The sequence below is a fragment of the Canis lupus genome, chromosome 33, assembly GCF_048164855.1.
Source record: "Canis lupus baileyi chromosome 33, mCanLup2.hap1, whole genome shotgun sequence".
NCBI classification, from domain to species: domain Eukaryota; kingdom Metazoa; phylum Chordata; class Mammalia; order Carnivora; family Canidae; genus Canis; species Canis lupus.
Window position 1 is genome coordinate 26,719,837 of NC_132870.1, and position 22,742 is coordinate 26,742,578.

The 22,742-nt window shown below is 35.0% G+C and overlaps 1 protein-coding gene across 6 annotated transcripts in view; it reads left to right on the forward strand.

Moving 5' to 3' along the window:
- Positions 1–22,742, forward strand: part of GSTCD (glutathione S-transferase C-terminal domain containing) — a 124,928-nt gene that overhangs the window by 87,312 nt on the left and 14,874 nt on the right. For 5 of the 6 annotated variants that reach the window (XM_072810292.1, XM_072810293.1, XM_072810294.1 and 2 more), the window contains 3 exons: positions 8,092–8,207; positions 8,361–8,405; positions 10,421–10,549. In XM_072810292.1, coding sequence (XP_072666393.1) covers positions 8,092–8,207; positions 8,361–8,405; positions 10,421–10,549 — 290 coding nt within the window. Of the gene's footprint in view, positions 1–8,091; positions 8,208–8,360; positions 8,406–10,420; positions 10,550–15,109; positions 15,365–22,742 lie in introns of all 6 variants that reach the window. The other variant, XR_012023277.1, reaches the window with a different exon arrangement.

The following is a 22,742-nucleotide window of genomic DNA, read 5'->3' on the forward strand; positions in this document are numbered from 1 at the left end:
ACCTCCAAATAATGCCTCAGTGATATATTCCAAAATATTGAGTCCAAAACTTAATCTTTTTTACTGGTAAGCCTGTGCTTGGAAATTTTACTTAAAGGAAAAACTGAAATAAACTGCATTTTATGACTGATTCTAAAGAACATTTTACCCCCTAAGATGGAATTTTTAGGGAAATCCCTTATTTTCCTCCTAGAAAGCACTTCATTTCCTTGAACTCTCACACTAAAAAAAAGTACCAGGGGATCCCTGGGTGGCTCAGCAATTTAGCGCCTGCCTTTGGCCCAGGGTGTGATCCTGGAGTCACAGGATTGAGTCCCACATCAGGCTCCCTGCATGGAGCCTGCTTCTCCTTCTGCCTGTGTATTCGCCTCTCTCTCTCTCTGTGTCTTTCATGAATGAATAAATAAAATCTTTAAAAAAACAGTACCAGTGCTGAAATTCTGATATCACAATTAATCAGAATCATCTGTGTAAGAGAGATCAAGTCATAGCAGGAAGAAGACTGAACCTGGCATATAGAAATTTTTGGTGGGAGTACCAGCTTTACTACTTACCAGGTATGTGTCTTTGAGCAAGTGCTAAGTTTGAACAACCTCATTAGTGCTCAGTGTCCTCATTTGTAAAATAAGGAAAATGCCATCCACTCTGACGACCTGACAGTTTTAAGATTGGATTATATATCAAATATGCAAGCATTTAATAAACTGCAAAACATCGTATAAACAAAAAGTATTATCAACCATTTTAGAAACTTTGATGAAATATAATTGTATTTTTGTAACTTATAGCTGTTAAAATTTCATTAAAATATCTTGTACAATGTGGTTAATACAATATATTTTCTAAGCTCAAATCAAACATTTTGTACTAATTATACAAAACATAACTTTACTAAGGGCAGAGACCAAGTATAATAGATCTTTGTGTCCCTAACATTGTCTAGAACAGTTCTTTGTAGGTCAGGTTCATTGGTTGTTTCATTGGCAAATAATTAAGGTATTTGTGAGGTCATTATTCTTCAATTTAGAGAGGAATAAATTGGTCTCTTTTTAGCATTTTGAATTTCTAATAATTTTTGAATGCTCTAATACTGTGAATAACAAAATTATCAGAGTGAAAATAACCATCACATTGTTACACAATTGTTGATTTCATAGACTGCACTGTGGAATGTGTGAACAAGTAGGGAAAAGAGGAAAAAAGTTATCAGATAATTAGTATCCATTGTTGCAAGAAAGTTGTCACTGTGAGGTTAGCATGGCTAAGAGGATTAGTGATGCTAGTCTGCAACTAACTTTGAAAAATGTAAATCAAAAGGACTATTTGAAATGTTTAAGATTTCCAATAAGTCATGTCTAAAATTTAAAACAAAATTGCACTAACCTAAAGTATAAACTTTATGTTGCTGCTTAGTTTTACACATCAACTCAGGAATTTCTTTAGGAATTTAATTCCTGCCTTTCTAACTTTTTTTTAAGTTCTTATTTAAATTCCAGTTAGTGAACATGCGGTGTCATATTAGTTTCAGGTGTATAATTTAGTGATTCAACACTTATATACCACACCTGGTGTTCGTCCAAACAGGTGCCCTCCTTAATCCCCGTCACCTATTTAACCCATTTCGCCCACCCACATCCCTCCAGTAGCTCTCAGTATGTTCTCTGTCAGTAAGAGTCTGTTTCTTGTTTTGCCCCTCTTTTTCCTCTATGCTCATTTGTTTTGTTTCTTAAATTCCATATGAGTGAAATCATTGGTATTTGTCTTTCTCTGACTTATTTCATTTAGCATCATATTCTCTAGCTCCATCCGTATCATCACTAATGCCAAGATTTATTTTTGATAGCTGAGTAATATTCCATTGTATATACTTACCACTTCTTTATCCATACATGAGTCGATGGACATTTGGGCTGTTTCCATAATTTGGCTATTGTTGATAATGCTGCTATAAACATTGGGATGCATATATCCTTTTGAATTAGTATTTTTGGATTTTTTGGATAAATACCCAGTAGTGCAATTACTGGATGATAGGGTAGTTCTATTCTTAACTTTTTGAGGAATCTACATACTGTTTTCCAGAGTGGCTGCACCAGCTTTCATTCCCACCAACAGTGTAAGAGGGTTTCCCTTTCTTAACATCCTCACCAACACCTGTTTCTTATGTTGTTGATTTTAGCTGTTCTGACAGTTGTGAGCCTAGTACCTGTCTCATTGTAGTTTTAATTTGTATTTCCCTGATCATGAGTGATGTTGAGCATCATTTCACATATCTGTTAGCCATTTGGATGTTTTCTTTGGAAAAATGAGTGCTCATTTCTTCCCATTTCTTAATTGGATTATTTGTTCTTTGGGTGTTGAGTTTTTATAAGTTCTTTATATATTTTGGATACTAATCCTTTATTAGATATGTTATTTGCAAATAATTTCTCCCATTCCAGGTCACCTTTTAGTTTTGCTGATTGTTTCCTTTGTTGTGCAGAAGCTTATTATTTTGATGAAGTCCCAGTATGTTATTTCCCTTGCCTTAGGTGAGTTATCTAATAAGAAGTTGCTGTGGCTGAGGTCAAAGAGGTTGCTGCCTGTGTTCTCCTCTAGGATTTTGATGGTTTCCTGTCTCACATTTAGGTCTTTCATCCATTTTGAATTTATTTTTGTCTAGCTTTTTTGATATAGCTTTAAGTAGCTATCTTTTTATTCCCTCACCAAAGTTCTCAGAAACTTTTACATTTCCATATAAAACAGTTTCGTAGTTGACTTCTTTTACTTTTCAACAAGCACAGCATTGATAGCTAACTTGTTTTCATGCTTAGTACATGCAGAAGTAAGCATATGGCCTTTAAAATCCAGCTTGTCAAAAAATAAATAAATAAAATAAAATCCAGCTTGTCTTAAATGCACAGAAAATAAATTCATCAAACTTATTGAGCACCTGTTATGTGATCTATCAGCCTCCTCTTTCCATTTAATTGGACCCAAGTTTCTGAATCTATTTCAGGGAGACAGAAGCAATTTTAGCTAATAGTTCTTTTGGTAGTTAATATAATTAATTGTGCCTAAGTATCATTTAAAAAAAAGTTTGAGTTATAATTGACAGAATTATTTTAGTTTCATGTGTACAACATAATGATTTGATATTTGTATATGTTGTGAAATGAGCACCACAATAAGTCTAATTAATTAACATCCATCACTACACATAGTTAATTCTTTTCTTGTGATGAGAACTCCTAGGATCTATTCTATTAGCAACTTCCAAATATGCAATACAATATTATTAACTGTGGTTGCCATGCTATACATTACATCCTCATGACTTATTTATTTTATAACTGGAGGTTGTACCTTTGGCTCCCTTCTCACATTTTGCCCACCCCCATCCCTGCCTCTGGCAACCACCAAACTACTCTCTTAGATTCCACATGTAAGGGAAATCATATTGTACTTATCTGACTTACTTCATTTAGCATATGCCCTAAGGTCCCACCATGTTATTTCAAATGGCAAGATTTCATTGTTTTGTATAGCTGAATAATATTTAATTGTGTATCTGTCTACCACATTTTATCCATCACTCATTGATGAACACTTAGATGTTCTTCATATCTTGATTATTGTAAATAGAGCTGCAGTGAACATAGGGATGCAGATATCTTTTTGAGCTAGTGTTTTTACTTTCTTCAGATAAATACCCAGAAGTTTATAATAAAATGTTTTCACTATTTAACAATACTAATACTTTATAGTATAAAAGATTAATTATTTTGGGTAGTACAGAATGTTTGAAAAAGTAACTTTGTCTTTTTAAAAAATTTATTACAAAATACTAAATGTAAATGTAATCAGGAGCATGGAAAGCTAGCAGGTAAGGTTCCTGAGGTTCTAAAGCAAGCAAATAGGTTTCGAGCAGAGGGAACAAATTTGTAAAAGGCGCCACCTCACTGACCTTGATAAATTCAAGGAACTATTCATTGTTCAGAAAGACTGGAATATAGGAGATATATAGGAAAGTTCCCAAAGGTGAGTTTGCTCAAGTAACAGGGCTCAAGTCACTAGAGGTCTTGTTTTCTTGCCAAGAAATCAAAAACTTTTTTCTTATGACAGGTGCCTTTAAAGGTATTTCAAGCAAAGAAGAGATATTTAAGTAGGTAGATGTGAAAGGGACTTTAGTTTTGTAAACTGGAAAAGCATGGTCAATGACAAGCTATGGCACAAAAGACAGGACCTAGTGAGCATAGCATTTCAGAGCAATACCAAGAGAAGAGACCCTGGGAAGGAGAGTGAGAAGAAGAGCTTTCTTGATCTAGAACACCAGGTTCAAAATGAGTCCATGAATTCCAATTAGTTGATTCTATTTCATTTTCTTAATTAAATGACATAATGACAATTAGCATCAGTTGAGGTTGAATGCTCCAGAGAATTCTATTAATAATCTGATTTGATTTGAGGGTATACTCTATCCTGAATAAAAATGATGCAGGCTAGCACTGTAAAAGAACATCTGGGGATGAGCACTGGGTGTTCTACTATATGTTGGCAAATCGAACTCCAATAAAAAATATATACATAAAAAACAAAAAAGAACATCTATAATATGTAATAATGTAAAAATAACCATGCTGTCTATTCAAGTAGAACTGGTCTCTAAGGAGCTCTAAACACATTAAACATTAGAGGCCACGTTCTCTCTACAGTGCAAAGAGGCAGAATAACAAGCAAGCTCCTTCCCATCTGGTCTTGCCCATGTTTTCAGGTCTGTCTCATGCTTTGCCACTTCTTCACCAATCCTCATTTTCAAGCACATGAGCCAATTGTGGTTTTCTCCTAAATATATGCCATCTTGTTCTTAGTATGCTTTCCCTTGCCTGGCAAGTCTCTGTTCCTCCTTAAGACTCGGCTGAAATGGCTCAAGTCTCTGTAAAGCTCTCTGTGATGTCTCAATTAGTCCTTTATTTTCAGCACGTATACATTTGCATGTAATGAACACCCACAACTCCCTTTTAGATACTCTTAAGAGAGCTCCCTAACGGACAGGGACTATGTTGTATTCACTTTGAAGTGTGTCCTCGGCATACAGACAGTTCCTGAGAGTAGTAGGTGCCTAAGTATGAAAACCATAGCTACCCTGGGGATGGGACCTGGGTTTCACTGTCTATTGCCCTGCATAAGGGATGCTGGTGTTCTTTTTTAAGATTTTATTTATTCATGAGAGAGAGAGACAGGGAGAGGGAGAAGCGGGCTCCCTGCAGGGAGCCCCACATGGGACTCAATCCCAGGACTCCAGGATCACGCCCTGGGCCAAAGGCAGGCGCTAAACCACTGAGCTACCCAGGGATCCCCTGATGCTGGTGGGTTTTGTTTTGTTTTGTTTTGTTTTTGTTTTTGTTTTTGTTTTTTTATGTTGGTGTTCTAATGTGCTAATGTTCTAATGGTGCTCTTCCTTTGCTTAGAAATTGATTCCTTGACCTTCATATTTTCTTTCTGGGCAATGCAAACAACATGAAGTTGTCTAAATAATCAAATTCCTCCAAACTTGAAGTAGACAAGGCGAAGACTTCACTGTGGGAGAATTACATCACAGAACAAATGAGATCGTTTGTATTTTAAAAAAAAATCTGGTCATTTGGTTCTTGGGTTTCTTTTTCTATGATGACACTTAAAGAACCAGTATTTTTAGTCAAATTAAAAATAGATTATAAATTCATGCTTATAAGCGGTGTCTTAGGCACAAGAATGTTGGATATAGATAGAGAGTAGGACTTGATTTTTTAATTAATACTATATCTCAAAATACTGCTTTATTACCTTGCTCAATGTATTTGAGATCCTCTTCATGTTTCCTGGAGCCTCATAATATTTATAAAACTAGAATGGGAAGGACGAATGTTTTATTAGAGTTGGCTTTTCATAAAGCATCTGAGCATCATGCTACTGTATTTTTAGCTCAATCTGTGAATATTATGTGTAGCTAAGTGTCTATTTAAACACAACCCTGAAAATCACCTCTTTGCCTTCAACCTTCATATCAACATGAATTCTATATATGCAATCTTAGCTAGAAAAACAGATTTTCATCAATATTTGCTTTTGAAGCAAACCTAAGTTAGATAATTCTAAATGTCTAATAGAAATGTGATACCAAACTTGATGTTAGTTATTCCATTAAATAAATTTTCTTTTCTCCTTGTTCTTAACAAATGGTAATTCCTTTTGACTTTATAAAGATCCTTTGGATAAGAAATGTTAATCCCACAAAATGAAGACTAAAATGTTTATGCTCATTTCTTGCTCCTCAGTGGCTCCATCAAACAGCAGGATTTGTGACTCTAGCTTTCTGACGGGGCTCAAAAATACCTTTCCAGTTTTGCCTTCTGACTCCCTCACTCTCCTCCCCTTCCTGTTGTTACTCTTTCTCTTCCAAATCAGAACTGCATTGCCATAAAAAATTAGGCAGATTTATGAATGGTTGGATAGATGGATGGATAAATGGATAAAAATGTGATAAACCAAGCTTGGTAAGCTGTTAATGGTAGAATCTAAGTGGAGGTTTTAGAGGCATTCACTGTAAGATTCTTTCAACTTTGCTGTGTTGAAAATTGTCATAATTTCTTAGAAGTTGTAATCCAGGAAGGGTAGGATGACAAGGGGCTTCACTTATTTTGTTTAAATTTTTTTACAATATATTATTAGGGAAAAATGGAAAGAAAGCTATATGAAACTGTCTTCATAAGTGAAGTCACCAGACTATTGGTTTAAATACCCTTCATGTTTGAAATTTGCATTAGGCCATGCTAAATAACTAAGAATGTGTACAATCATTTAGCTATATAATAATAAAACCACATCATTATAATAGGAAATTGGATATGTAAGTGTGGTAGATATAGTCAGTGGAATACTATGCAGCCATTAAAACTTCTAGAAACAGATACAATGACATGGAAAGATTCATATATAATTTTTTATATGTGTCTAGAACATTGTGAATTTATGGACACACCTAGAAGTACATATATACAAAGATATTATCTTTGAATTATTATATTATGGATCTTTTTCTCTCATATAGATTTTTGTATTCACATTTTCCATTTTTTTCTTAAAGGTGTTCCAATGTTTTTTATTTTAGTAACCTAAGAAAGAAGGAAAACAGAGAAGAGAAGGAAAGAAAAAAGCCAAGCTATTTTTCTGTGAAAATGGAGTAGAGAAATGTTGGTATCTGTAAATAATTTTTGATCAAGCCAAAAGATTATCTGGGTTTTCCTTTTATCTATATCAATGAAATCTGCTCTCTTATATTTTCTTAATCTTGCTCTTACAAAAAGTGCATGTGAAATATGTAAAAACAAATAATTTCATTCATTCTTCTGAAGTTATTTTCGTGGACTTAACTAGTGGCTTTGAAGGAAAGTTAAGATGTTTTCATGCTACTAGGCCCAAGGCATTTCATACTTGGAAATGCCCTATCTTTAATCTCCAATTGCATTAGATTTCTGTGTCTGACTCATGAGGAAAAGAAGTTTCAAAGCCAAAATGGTAAAATCTAATATCTCTCTAACTATACTAACTATTGATAGATTTCAGACAATGTGACACCTATGTTCCAGTGGTCCTAACCAGAAGAATTAAGAGTTCAAAGATGCCAGTTAAATAATAAAAATGTTTTTGTGTATTATAGATGTCTTTTGTCCAAGGAGATTTAAAAATGCACTAGAATTAGGTAATCTTTAGCAATATGTCTCTGGTAGGGTAATAGGAAGTAACAGTCATTACTGTTAATTTTTATTCATCCAGTGAATTTATTGAACATTTTATGGCTCTGCAATTAATATTTCGCTTATTGTTTCCTCTCTAGAACATTTTTTTCAATAGCTACTGCCAGAAAAGTTAGACATGAATCAATGTAAAAATATGTATAGAAAGAGTTCATTTCTGGATTCCAGTTCTCTGGTCCTCTCTTGGTGGATGATGTGGAATTTAAAACTTATACATTTACCCTGTTCCTGGATGCCAGTGTTCTATTCTATGAATGTCTTCTCACTACCCCACAATGCCTAACATTTCATTGTCTTCATCTCTTATCTTCCCTAGGTAAAATGTCCAGTGATCGAGCTTTGAGGAAGCAGCAGCAATTAAACAACCTTGTTTATGTGGTGACAAATCAGGCCAAACCTGGTGACAGAATTGTGGATTTCTGCAGCGGCGGGGTATTATATCTCTCCTTTTGTTCTCTTTAGCCTTTCGCTATGTGACTTTACTGTATTATATTCAAAGTCATGTTTTTATTTGGCAAGGCTGCTGTCTCAGAATGAGAAAAAAGCCTTACAGACCAAAGTTGTTTCTTTTTCTGCCTTTTCCAGGGCCATGTCGGGATTGTCCTTGCTCACATGCTACCATCATGCCAGGTAAAATATGAATAACCAATAAAAAGAAACGATGGAAAACTACCCAGTTCACTTAGCTGGGTCTGTCTTACCCCTGCTCTTTGAATGTATAATCATTCACTCAGGTCACATTATATGGCACACATAAATTTTTTTTTCTTTGAACTAAACTTCTAAAAATCTTTTTTTTTTTTTAACTTCTAAAAATCTTAAAGTAGGATCACAGTAGAGTTTTCAATTTTTATAAAACAGTTATATTTTAAAATAATTTTTAGAAGGAAACACCATTCTGTTGTTAAATAAAATAGTTAATAGTAAAACTAGTTTAATTGTCCATATATTTTTATACCAGAAATACTAGCATCTGAAACTTATTAAGCATATTCTTTTAGTATCTTGATTTTTATCCATTTTACCAAAATTGTAAAAGATTAACAAAATCTGTTAAAGAAAAAAATAAACTCCAAATTTACCACAGTCATCCATCAAATGCTTTTCTTCCCCTGTTCTCATTAAGTCATTGTCTATGAGGATGCTTATTGCTGCAAATGCTAAAAATGTAAATATAATTTTAGTCACCAGCTTTAACTCAGTATTGTAGCATAAATGTTTTTTCCCTATTGCAAATAGTTTTAAATATCATTATTAAAATATCACCAAAATGTAAGTACACAGTATGTTTTTAAGTAAATGTACCATAATTTATGCAGTCATTGCCGCCATTTGTTAGGAGTTTATTATTTTTAGTCTTCTGCCATATGAAATCATTTCCTTGCAGTGATCATCTTTTAGCATAAAAGTCTAGAATTTGATGACTTTTAAAAAAATACAAAACAAACAGGGCAGATTCTTTGCTCATGAACTCCCTGGAAGGTGCAAAATAATTATAGTGACTCCTCACAGAAGAAAATGGTGAAGAAGAACTCATAGACTGGCCAGAATGACATGTAACAGACAGCTGGGGGGCAAGGGGGTATCATTCTTTTCTTTTCTCCAAAAATAAAGGGCAAAATAAATAAGGAATCCTGGGGGAAACTAGCAGCTGTTTTTGTTATCAAGGAAAGCAACAATTTCGTGGTTGGAGTTAGAGGAAGAAAGCTCATAAAGAAGAACCCTGGAGAAGCAGGGTCAAGGATATGGTGTTTTTCCCCCTTCTCCACAGTTCTAGAAACTTAGAGATGTTGAGACTTTAAAGGTGAAATCTTGGCTAGAATAATGGCTGGAAAGCCTTTGATGCCAAGTATACTCTGATAGGTTTTTATACAAAGGAATGCAGGATTTTTCCATAAAGACAAGCATAAGGACAAAATAAGGGTAGAACTAGGAATGATAGTGATGAAAGTGATTTAATTCTGCCCACTTTTCTTTGTCAAAACCAGTAATCCTCTCCAGTCATCATTGGCCTGGATTCCTAGAGACTCTTAACCATTTGCCCTTCCTTCTGAAGGTTGCCCTTCACCCCAACCAATCCATAGTATACATTGCAACAATGGAACCTTCTTTTATCACACGACCTGGCTGCTATTACCTCTCCAGAATTATGTCTACCATCTATACCCTGTCCCCCCATCCACCATCACCACCACACACTGTGCCCCAGCTACACCAATTTTCTCAGTTCTTCAAACACACCCTTGGGCGTTTTTACATATTTCTCTGCCAGAAATACTCCTCCAGTCCTCTAGCTAATTTCTATTCATTTCTCAGGGCTCAGTTAATATGTTATTTTCCATCTTAAATTACTAAAACCTTCCTTAGTCATGAAGTCTGAGTGCTCTGATAATGCAATATGTCTTCCATTACACACATAACTATATTATAATTGCCTGTTACACTTATATCACTCCATTTGTAAGCTTTAAAAGTTTGAGGACCTTGTTCATTTTTATACCACATTATTGGACATACTTCCTGACAGAGGATAAGGATCAGTGTAATATGTTCTACATTAAAGCTATGAAATACAGTAATAATACTTTGCCCTAATGTCTGAATTATGTTACTGAATATACTGTTGTTTCCTGGGTGAAATCTAGGTTACATTAATAGAAAACAAGGAATTATCTTTAATCCGTGCTAAGAAGAGAAGTGATGAACTAGGTTTAAGCAACATTTGGTTCATTCAAGCAAATATGGAGTATTTTACAGGGATGTTTAATATTGGGGTAAGTAAGCAATTTCAATTTCTTTAATTTAATTAAGAAAAATTATATTCCTCAGACTAATTAGATAATATACTTTTATATTCTCTGCTAAGTAGGTGTATAACTTTTTATTTCAACTATCTCTAAAGTATAGCATATTAATGAATATTATTTCATTCATAGCACTTCACCAGTATGTGGTAGAGGTAACATTTGTTCCTCTCCCAGATATGAGCTTTATTTTCTTCACTGCAGAATACCTGGTGCCTAAAACAATGTTTGACATATAGCAAATGCTTGAAAATAGTTCTCAATCGAATGAACGATTGAATTCTAATGACAATGGCCTCCCTTAGTTTATTTTACATTTTTTAAAGATAACAAAGAAAAATAAAGAAATGTTGCTGTTATTCTTTGTATTTGTCTTAAATATTTTTTCTTATTTTTAAAAGGCTATATGTTTACTATAGAAAAATACATAACAATACAAAGAAGAATCACCAGTATTACCATCAAAACCCTTTGGTCATTATATTTATGCACACATACAAACATATATTTACACATATGTTAACATTACTGACATACTATCATACTACATGGATCTTGCTTTAACTCAACATTGTCATAAATCTTTCCCCTACTCATTGATCATGTTTTTTTTTTTCATGTTGTCATAATGCATAATTATTACTATGATGGGCATCTTATGCATTAAGACTGGGATACATTTGCCAAATCTCTTTCTAGGGACGTTGTGCTAATCTGCATTCCCAACTGTATGTGTTCATAAAACATACATAATAGGCTAGTCTAGCTGGAACTCTTTTTCAGAATAAAAACTCAGACTTTCATAGTTCTTATGATCTTTCCAATGAGGTCCATTTCCTAAACATCAACTACTGGGAATTTGTGGGATTTATTGTTATCTTTTACAGGGAAAAATGTATGCAATTTGTTTACGTTGCAGACATGATCTAGATTGGTTATCTCAAGCCAAGCCGATACGAAGAGAAAAAAGCCTATTATTGAGGAAATTCAGGAAAATGCAGACATCTGAAACAGCGAATTCAAATTAACTATATGTTTATGTACAACTTAAATTTTACATAAATGTCGACATAAAATCAAAGCTTCTCCCAGGAAATGAGCCATTAAACCAGTTGCCCATGTTACCAGTACACCAGCAAAATATTTAAGGTGGCAAGAAATTTCTGCCCATTTACTCACCTTTCAAATCACAAAATTCCAGTCTTATCAGCCATATATCTCTTTATCTTTCTGTGGTTTATAGGTGCTAAATCATTCTGGCATATTCTTATAACTTCCAAGGTCATAATTCACTAACACTACCTGAGAATGTGTGTCTTTTTGATGTGATATTTTTTCTACATTTCATAATAATATATTCATAATGACTTTTTTCTTTCATAATTACTTTTGTCAAGATATATAGAAAATGAATTAAAATTACTTGGAGGATTAAACCAAAATTAGATTTACTCTCAAGAAAATAATTTTCCCTAGGAGGATAATTGAGGCATTGTTACTAGATAAATCAAGCTGAATGCATCAGTGGCTCCAACTCTTATATTAAATAGATTACAGTGAAAATAGTGTAGCTAGAGAGGAAATCAGAATAAGTATTGGAAATGCATTAAAATTGCATTAATCCATGGTTTTGTGATATTTCAAATAAAGGTTTAGTTAGCATTTATCTTTGCTTAGTAAATATTTTTTCTTTTACTATTTTTCTTAAAAATAGTAATGTAAACCAGATTTTTTTTTAAGATTTTATTTATTTATTCATGAGACACACACACACACACACACACACACACAGAGGCAGACACACAGGCAGAGGGAGAAACAGGCTCCATGCAGGGAGCCTGACGTGGGACTCAATTCTGGGTCTCCAGGATCAAACCCTGAGCTGAAGGCAGCACTAAACCGCTGAGCCACTGGGGCTGCCCAGTAAACCAGATTTTAAGGAGAGAATTTTAAAATTTAGAATCAACTATGTTTAGGAACTTTAAGCAAATTATTTATATATAAGAATTAAAATACTAATTGTTAGCCATACTTCTGTTAAGATAACAACCTACAGCAGGCAAAAATGAAAAGATTTACTAACTTTGTTAAACTAGTTTGATCTGAAATAAGGAAAGGAACAAATCTAAATATTTTCAGATCTTTTAATTAGGTCTTCCAACACTTCCACCTACTGCACCTGCCCAATATATTCAGAATCAATGAGATGACACTGCGTTTGTTCCAAAGAGTCAGCATGTAGTTTTTGGTTCTTTAGAAATACAAATGCCTAATAAGCTTATAAAAAATTCAAAGTAAATTTTAACTTGAACAACAGTGATATGTCATCCTTGCTCTTAAATTTTGCAAAGGCTAAAAAAAATATTCTACTCTTCGACTGCAGAGCTTCCATGAGATAAGCCTAATTATACAGGAGTTTTATATTTTTTACTTTATATGATATTTGCAATGATTTATTAATGACATGAAAAATTAGTTATAATGGTAAACAAAATAAACATAATGATAAAGAGTGTGGATTTTAACATTGGGTAATTTGTGCCAAAATCTCAGCTTGGCACTTACTAGCTGCATGACTCTGGGCAACTTATTTAAACTCACTAATCCTAATCAATTTTTCCATATATAAACTAGGCATAAAATAGCTGACTCATAGGATATTGATATAACGTATGTGAAACACTTAGCAGGTTGTCTGCCATTTAGGTAGCACTCAATAAATTGGGCCGCTTTACTGTACAGTGTGATCTCTGCACTTAAAAAAGATGGGAAGAATATGCTAATATGGATTTTTTTAAAGGTAGCTATCTCTATATACTATGTGATAATATTTTTTTCTTTCCATATTTTCAAAATACCTCTAATTTAACATGTTGCTTTTATACTCATGATAATGTAAGCAATAAAGATAGAAGAATAAATATGTGTTTAATATTATAGAGAGATAGATAGCTTATTTAGCCAAGAAAGGCTAATAGATCCCTAAGGATTAGTATACCGTATCTAAAAGAATTCTGAACATATAAAATCTATATCTTTTTCTTTCAAAACAAGTATGTATTATTTTTTTTCTAAAGATTTATTTATTTGAGAGAGAGAGAGTATGTGCAAGCAGGGAGAAAGGTAGAGGGAGAGAATCTCCAGCAGATTCCCCACTTAGCACAATGACTGAGCCACCCACCCAAGCACCCCCAATAGTTGTAGTTGGCTTATTCTCATTTTGATTATAATGACTATTCGTGTCCTGAGGAAAATTTAAAAGTTTTTTCAAAATTAAGAAACATCCAAGAAGGTATTTTTTCCTCCCAGTTTCAATATATGCAGCTGCATGGTGCTGAATTAAGTATGTTATGAGTTGAATGTTTGTGTCCTCTTTCAAAAAATGCATATGTTGAATTCCTAACCCTTAACATAATGGAATTAAGACCTGGGGCTTGGGAGGTAATTAGGTCATGAAGGTGGAGCCTTCCTGAATGGAATTAGTACTCTTGTAAGACAAGAGAGCTTCTTTCATCCCCTCTATCTGCAAACCACAAAGGGGTCCCTCTCTAGACATTAGATCGCCAGCACCCTGATCTTGGACTTTTCCACCACCAGAGCTGCAATAAATGTTTGCGGTTTAAGCTACCTACTGTATGGTAATTTTTTTTTAAATAATAGACCAAACTGAGACACTATGTATTGATTACCAACCTTTAAAGGAAAATTTAAAAATTGCTTCACAAGTGGCCTTTTTAAGACTGTTTTTTTTTCTTTTTTAAATATTTTATTTATTTATTCATGAGACACAGAGAAAGAGAGAGAGGCAGAGACACAGGCATAGGGAGAAGCAGGCTCCATGCAGGGAACCCAATGTGGGACTCAATCCCAGGACTCTAGGATCTCGCCCTGGGCCAAAGGCAGGAGCTAAACTGCTGAGCCACCCAGGCGTCCCAATTTAAGGTTTTTTTTAAAAAAGAGGTCTGTGTATTGCCTTCTTATCTAATGCAGGATAAACAATCTTCATTATTGTGAAAACCTACTTTACAAGATTATGCTTTTTAAGACCTAACTTACAATGTGTATTAATACAAATGCTCTCAAACAATATTACAAAAAACCTGTTGTCAAACAATATTATAGAAAGGACCATGACTATGGAAAAACACACTGCACTAAAAAAAAAAAAAAAAAAAAAAGTCAGTGTTAACCTTGCCATCAAAATGTTTTAGCTGGATAATTCCAACAGTAACAGAGTCTTCTGAACCAGGTGATAAGGTATTGATTTCTAACAGTATTGGTGACTATTTTCTATATTGTCAATATATATAAAAATCTCAAAATGGTTTACTTTTGAGCTATGTATTTATGTTTTTTATCTTACCCATAACAATTTTAATATGATTGTTTATGGTTTATCAGTGCTGAGTGCTTAATTACAAGTTTATTTCTAGTTATATATGTTACTTTACAATTAGAAGCATATGCAATTATACAATGTGATTCAGTAGCACTTTTGATCAGTAATTTATATAATCCTTGTTTTTAAAGTAAAAGGAACTTGAGGAAGTATATAGTCTACAGACACAATTTTGAAGAATCATTTAGACAAAATGGAGGACTTCCCAGGTGAAGAAAGCAGATAGAAATATTTTAACCCCCTTGTCTCCAAGGAAGATCAGATCCCCAAATAACAAGAAGAACAAAAAACAGAAGACTCATACTCCATTTTTGATGAGCCTACATTCAAGATTCTGTAACTTGAACCACAATAGATGAAGGCAGAAAGCAGACTAAAGAAAAATGGTAAGTTGAGTAGAAAAGAGGAAGATCAAACTGAAATGAGTGAGGAGAGGGAGTGACTATCAGGAAGCAAGTCAGTTTGCTCTCAGAATCCCAGAAAATGTCAAGGATTCAGAATGCCAGAAACCTCAGAGACAGGGGATAAGAAAGAGCTGAAATCATGTTTAATTAAAAATAATATTTAGAGACCCAGATTCCTACCTCTATCTTGTGTATACTCCCTGACTCCTGCAAGAAACTAGAGCTTTTTTCTGTGAAAAAACTGAGCCAGAGATGCTCAAAATACAGGGATACTGGGCATAGAGGAGGGCAAGGGTGCTGTGCCATACTGAAAACAAGAACTCAGTGAGAATCTGCACACTAAATGATGGATCTCTTTATAGCTGTAATTTAAAAAAAAAAAAAAAAAAAAAGGCAGCTAGCCACCTGATCACTCAGTCACTAGTGAAGCCCACCAGTCTTCAAGCCTTTCATTTAGTACTTCCAGTCAACCTTTTAGTTTTAGTGATCACTCTTTAATATGAACTGACAGCCAAGGAATATCAAACATGGAAAACTTCCAAAATAGAAGATAGAGACCAAAGCAACAAACATAACAAAGGATCTCATTCATGGAGAGATCAGAGAAGATATTACATGAATGAAAAAAGGATAGAATGAAGGGGGGGGAGGCAGATAAACCAACAGAGAACAAGAAGGGACTTCTTGGAAATTAAAAATATGTTAACCAAAATTGAAAAAAAAGAAACCAAAACCACAAGTAGAAAATCTAAAAGATGAAGTATAGGATATCACCTATAAAAATAGAACCAAAAAAAGAAATAGAAACTGAAATAAGCATTTTAATAAACAATTAGAGATTCAGTCTACAGAGTCCAATACCTCAGGAATAGGACAACTAGAAAGAAAAAACATAAAATGGTGGGAAGGAAAATATCCAAGAACTAATATAAGAAAATGTGTCAATAATGAAGGGTTTCTCTTAATTAAAACAGACCACTTTTGGGGCGCCTGGGTGGCTCAATTTGTTAAACGTCCAACTCTTGGTTTCAACCCAGGTCATGATCTCATGGGTCATGATATTATAGGTCATGAGACTGAGCCCTTTTTTGGGCTCCACACTCAGCTTGGATCTGCTTGAAGATTCTTTCCCTCGGCCTTCTCCCTATGCGTGCACATATGCACACATATTCTCTCAAATAAATAAATCTTAAAAAAAAAAAAAACAAAAAAAACAAAAAAAACACCACTACCAGAAAGCTATAGCAATCAAAACGGTACGGTACTGGTACAAAAATAGACACATAGATCAATGGAACAGGAAGAGAGCCTAGAAATAAACCCACACTTACGTGGCAAAACAACAACTACAACAAAAGAGACAGGAACATATACTAGGAAAAAGACAGCCTCTTCAAAAAATGCTGTTGGGAAAACTGAACAGCTACATGCAAAAGAATGAAACTGGACCACTTTCTTACACCATACCCCAAAATAAACTCAGAATAGATTAAAGACCTAAATGTGAGACCTAAAACCATAAAACTAGAAGAAAACATAGGCAGTAATCTCTTTGACATTGATCATAGAAATATTTTTCTAGATGTCCCCTCAGGCAAGGGAAATCAAACTATTGGGACTACACCAAAATAAAATAACTTTTGCACAATGAAGGGAACCATCAACAAAACAAAAGACAACCCACTGAATGGAGAAGATATTTGCAAATTATATATCTGATAAGGGGTTAATACCCTAAATATATAAAGAATTTATACAACTCGTTACCAAGAAAAATAATAATCTGATTAAAAATGGGTGGGGGACCTGAATAGATCTTTTTCCAAAAAAGCCATCCATATGGCCACCAGAAACATGAAAAGATGCTCAACATAACTAATTAGGGAAAAGCAAATCAAAACCACATGAGAGATCACCTTATTATACCTGTCAGAATGGCTAAAATCAGAAAGACAAGAAATAACAAGTATTCACAAGGATGTGAATTAAAAGGAATCCTTGTGCACTGTTAGTGGGAATGTAAATTGGCACAGTGACTGTGGAAAACCATATGAAATTTCCTCAAAAATTTAAAAGTATAATTACCATATGATCCATTAATTCCACTACTGGGTATTTGCCCAAAGAAAGTGAAAACACTAATTTGAAAAGATATATACAGCCCTATGTTTATTGCAGCCTTATTACAATAGCCAAGATATGGAAGCAAGCCAAGTGTCCATTCATAAATGAATGCATAAAGATATACACACACAGGGCGCCTGGGTGGCTCAGTCAGTTGAGTGTCTGCGTTCGACTAGGGTTGTGATCCCGAGGTCATGGGATCGAGTCCCATGTGGGGCTCCCTGCTTAGCAGGGAGTCTGCTCTCCCTCTCCTCCCCACTCATGCTCTCTCTATGTCTATCTCTATCTCCCTCAAATAAATAAATAAAAATCTTTAAAATATATATATACACAACACTTATACATAATGGAATATTACCAAGCCATAGAAGAGAATGAGATCTTGCCATTTGCAATAACATGGATAGATCTAGAGGGTATTATGTTAAGTGAAATAAGTCAACCAGAGAAAGACAAATACCATATGATTTCACTCATACATGGAATTTAAGAAACAAAACAAAAAAAATAAAATAAACCATAAATACAGAGAGCAAACTGGTGGTTATGGGAGGGGAGGTGGCATAGAGAGAGGTAAAATAGATAAAGGGACCAAGAATTCACTTATCTTGAACACTGAGTAATGAATAGAATTGTTGAATCATTATACTGTACACCTGAAACTAAGGTAACACTGTATGTTAGTTATATTTCAATAAAAATAAATAAAAAGCCTATTTGAAAAATGACAAACCAAGGTGTATTGTGAAATTTTAGAACATCAAGGATGAAAAGAAGTTCCTAATAGTTTCCAGATAGAGGGGAAAAAAAAATGGGGAAGCCATATGAAAAAAATTGGAATCAAAATGCCAACACAATTCTCAATAGCAACAATGGAAGGCTAGAAGACAGTGAAACAATGTCTTGAAAATTCTGAAGGAAAATATCTAACCTAAGATTCTATACCTAATCAATCCATCAAGTGGGAAAGTAATAACGAAAACGTTAATGTCTCAAGAAATGTATTTCAGGGCAGCCCGGGGGGCTCAGCGGTTTAGTACCGCCTTCAGCTCAGGGCCTGATCCTGGAGATCTGGGATCGAGTCCCACGTCAGGCTCCCTGAATGGAGCCTGCTTCTCCCTCTGCCTGTGTCTCTGCCTCTCTCTCTCACTCTCTGTCTCTCATGAATAAATAAATAAATAATCTTAAAAAAAAAAAAAAAGGAAACGTACTTCAGGAATCTCCTAGAGGATGTGCTTCACTAACACAAGAGAGCAAATAAAAAAAATAATAAGTAGTACCTAACACAAAAGGAGGTGAAGAGAATCCTCAGTATGATGGCAAAGGGAATCTCAGGATCAGAGCTAGGCAGAAGGCCTAGAAAGAAAGCACTGAGTCATTACTTAAAGGTCAGAAAGCCCAGGAAAAATGTCTTCAGGAAAGAAAATTGAGAGTGATTGATTAGTTGGCAGTTTTCATAGAACAGAAAGTTATATGATAGGGCATTTTACAGAGTTTGGGGTAGAGAGAGGCTTGGATATTTTTTTTTTAATCGTACAACACACTTAGCTCAGCAGTGAATAGTATATATACAAAGCAATAATAATAAAACATTATGTAAACACTTAGCTAGAAATTGAAGGTAATATTAAGAGGACAGTAAAAGGAAAAAGAATGTAAATGTGAAAAAAACAAACCAAACCACACAAAAACAAAACTTCATCTCCTATAATGGAAAGTCAATAGTAATGTCTAATATTTATAAATAACGGGAGAGCAATATATATTTATTATATAGAAAAAGTGCTAGATTTCAGGAAAGAAAACCAGTGAGTTGAAAAGCATTGGCCTTGGTTGCCAGATGTTCTTTCAAGGGTGGAAGAGTGTACAGAACAAGGACCCTTTGTTATTACTGTACATGCCTTTTAGCATTATTTGGATTTTCAAGCCAATTATCTATATATAATATAATTGCATGAAAGTTTTTAAAGGGTTTGGGGGAGAGAACATGAGTGCATAGTTGGCACCACGCCTACTTCCGTCTAAGATATTTGGTTAAGAATCCTTTGAGAAGCAAAGGTTCAGAGCCTAATTGGCTGGGCAAATTTAGAGATCATCCAGTTCAACCTTTTCATTTCACAGAGCAGTTGAGGCCACCTGTATCTGCAGAGAGGCATATCAAGTTAGTGTGAGAGCCGAGCCTGGAGTCCAGTCAGTGCCCTTCTGTTTGCTTCTTACATCTCAGAAAGGAGCAAATAAGAACACAGAGAACTAGAACAAAGTTTGGTATCAGGCAGTAGGAGTTCAAATCTTGGCTTCATCACTTGTGATGTTAGACCAGGTCTTGCTGGCTAGGGACTTTGGACATGTGATTCCAAATGGAGACAATAAGAGCTACTTAATATATTAAGACAATAATTAAATGATTAAAACAAAAAAAAATCAATGTAGATTTTGACATCTAGCAGATACTGAATACATGCTAGTTCCCTATGGTGTTGTAATTTCAGAAGATAGTAGGACCAATGAAATGAATAAAAAGAGAGGGGATATATTTGTAAAGAGTAGGTATCTAGGATGGAGGCCCCAAACTGTCTGAGTTAGGGTCCTTGATTTGCTGTGTGACCTGCAACAAGTTACTTACCCTCTCTGGGCCTCAATTTCCTTATCCTAAAATAGTACCTACTTAGATAGTTGCACACTGCTGTTCACAGCAGCAATATTCCCAATAGCCAAGAGGTGAAAGCAACTCAAGTGTCCATGGACAGATAAACAACATATGATGTATGTACATATTATTTAGCCTTTAAAAAGAAAGAAATCGGGCAGCCCGGATGGCTCAGCGGTTAAGCGCCACCTTTAGCCCAGGGCGTGATCCCGGATCTCCCGGATCGAGTCCCATGTCAGACTCCCTGCATGGAGCCTGCTTCTCCCTCTGCCTGTGTCTCTGCCTCTGTGTGTGTGTGTGTGTGTGTGTGTGTGTGTGATGAATAAATAAACTTTAAAAATCTTTAAAAAAAAATAAATAAAAAGAAAAAGAAATCTTGTCATGAACCTTGAGGTTTCTAAGTAAAATAAGCCAGTTGCAAAAAAAGACATACTGTGAGATTCCTCTTATATGAGGTATCTAAGGTAGTCAGTCACCTGCATAAAAACAGAAAGCAGAGGGGCAACTGGGTGGCTCAGTCAGTTAAACATCTGCCTTCAACTCAGGTCATGATCCCAGGGTCTTGGAATCGAGCCCTACATCAGGCTCCCTCCTCAGCAGGAGCCAGCTTCTCCCTCTCCCACTCCTGTTCCTTCTGCTTGTGCTTTCTCTGTCAAATAAATAAATAAAACCTTTTAAGGGCAGCCCCAGTGGCTCAGTGGTTTAGCGCTCCTTTCGGCCCAGGGCGGGATCCTGGAGACCTGGGATCGGGTCTCGCATCGGGCTCCCTGCATGGAGCCTGCTTCTCCCTCTGCCTCTCTCTGTCTCTCATGAATAAATAAAAATTAAAAAAAAAAACTTTTAAAAAACAAAAACAAAACAAAACCAGAAAGCAGAATGGTGGTTTCAACCTATATGATTCCCAAATTGAGTTGATTAATGTATTAAATACTTTGGATTCAGTTATTACTGTCAACAGCATACAAAAGGAATCATAGTTTGGACCTTTGCATTCTTAGCCACTACCATAATATTAGTATATACACAATGTCCAGTGATTGTTGAATGAATGAATGAATCCTACAATTTCTAGAACTCTAAGTAGTACTTATAGGCCTTTCATGATTAATAAAAAATAATAGTAGATTACTCAACAAAACCACCTTCATGTTGCTGTAGAAGCTCTCTACACCAGTTGTCTCATGATTTTTACAGTGTATTTCTTTTAATAAAGGTTGAAATAAGACATAAAAATTGAAATGGCTAATGTGAATCTTAAGGCTTAAAATTTATAGGTTTTCATCTGCTTTAGTTTTCTACTTCTCTTGTTAAAAAAGAAACGACCACAAATTTGGCAGTTTAAAATAACACAAATTTATTATCTCACAGTTCTATATACATCAGAAATCCAGATGGGCTTGACTAGTTTCTCTGGTTCAGGTGTCATTAGATAAAAGTCAGCTGTTGGCTTGATTTGGCTCTTATCTAAAAGCTCTGAGGGAGAATCCACTTCCAGGATTATTCAGGTTCTTGGTAGAATTTAATTCTATGCACTGTAGGATTAAGGTTGCAATGCCCTGGCTGGCTCAGCCAGGATTCAGCCTTTAGAGCTATCCATAAAAGCCAGCAATGGTGGTTCATGTCATTCTCATGCCTCAAATCTGACTTTCCCATGTGTCTCATCTCACTTGCTTCCTGTCTGAGAAAGTTCTCTACTTTTAAGGCCTTATGTGATTCAATTGAGCCCACCCATGTAAATGCAGAATGATCTTGGTATTGTAAGGTTCTTAATCTTAGTTACAGCTGAAAAAAGTCCTTTTTGCAATGTTACAGGTTTCAGGTATAAGCATGTAGACTCATTCCTCCTATTACACCATCCCTGTCTCTTTTTCCTCTGAAGTTTGTTTATATGAATCATGTCATTTTTTTAAAGATTTTATTTATTTATTCATGACAGACACAGAGAGAGAGAGAGAGAGAGGGAGAGGCAGAGACATAGGCAGAGGGAGAAGCAGGCTCCATGCAGGGAGCCCGACGTGGGACTTGATCTGTGGTCTCCAGGATCACACCCCAGGCTGAAGGGGGCGCTAAACTGCTGGGCCATCGAGGCTGCCCTGAATCATGTCATTTTTTCTTTAGTTTCCTACAATTTGGATTTTGCTGATCATACCCCCCTGGTGTTGTTTCCAATATTAACCTGTTCCCAATATTGCTTGGAAATTGGTAGTTAGATTTAGATTGTAGAGACATAATCAGATCAGGTTGACTTTGGGGTAAAATTTCATCATAGGCAGTGTTGTGTTCTATCAGTAGGCATTTATGTCTGGTTGTCTCCGGTGCAGTGTTGGCAGCATTTGTGATCATTGACCTTAATTTTATTTACTTTGGCAAGGATTGCAAAATGATGATATTCTAATTTTATCATTCCATCTTCCCTTAACTTTCCTTTATTAACCATTTGGTTATGCTGAGGTACAGTTCACATAGGAAAGGCTGGATTAAACTTGATTCTTTCCCTGGGTTTTCTGGTTTTCAAAGTGAGTTGGTCATCTACTGAAAGTGACCAGTTGTTTTTTTGTATGATTATTGACCCATCAATTTAATGTTTGA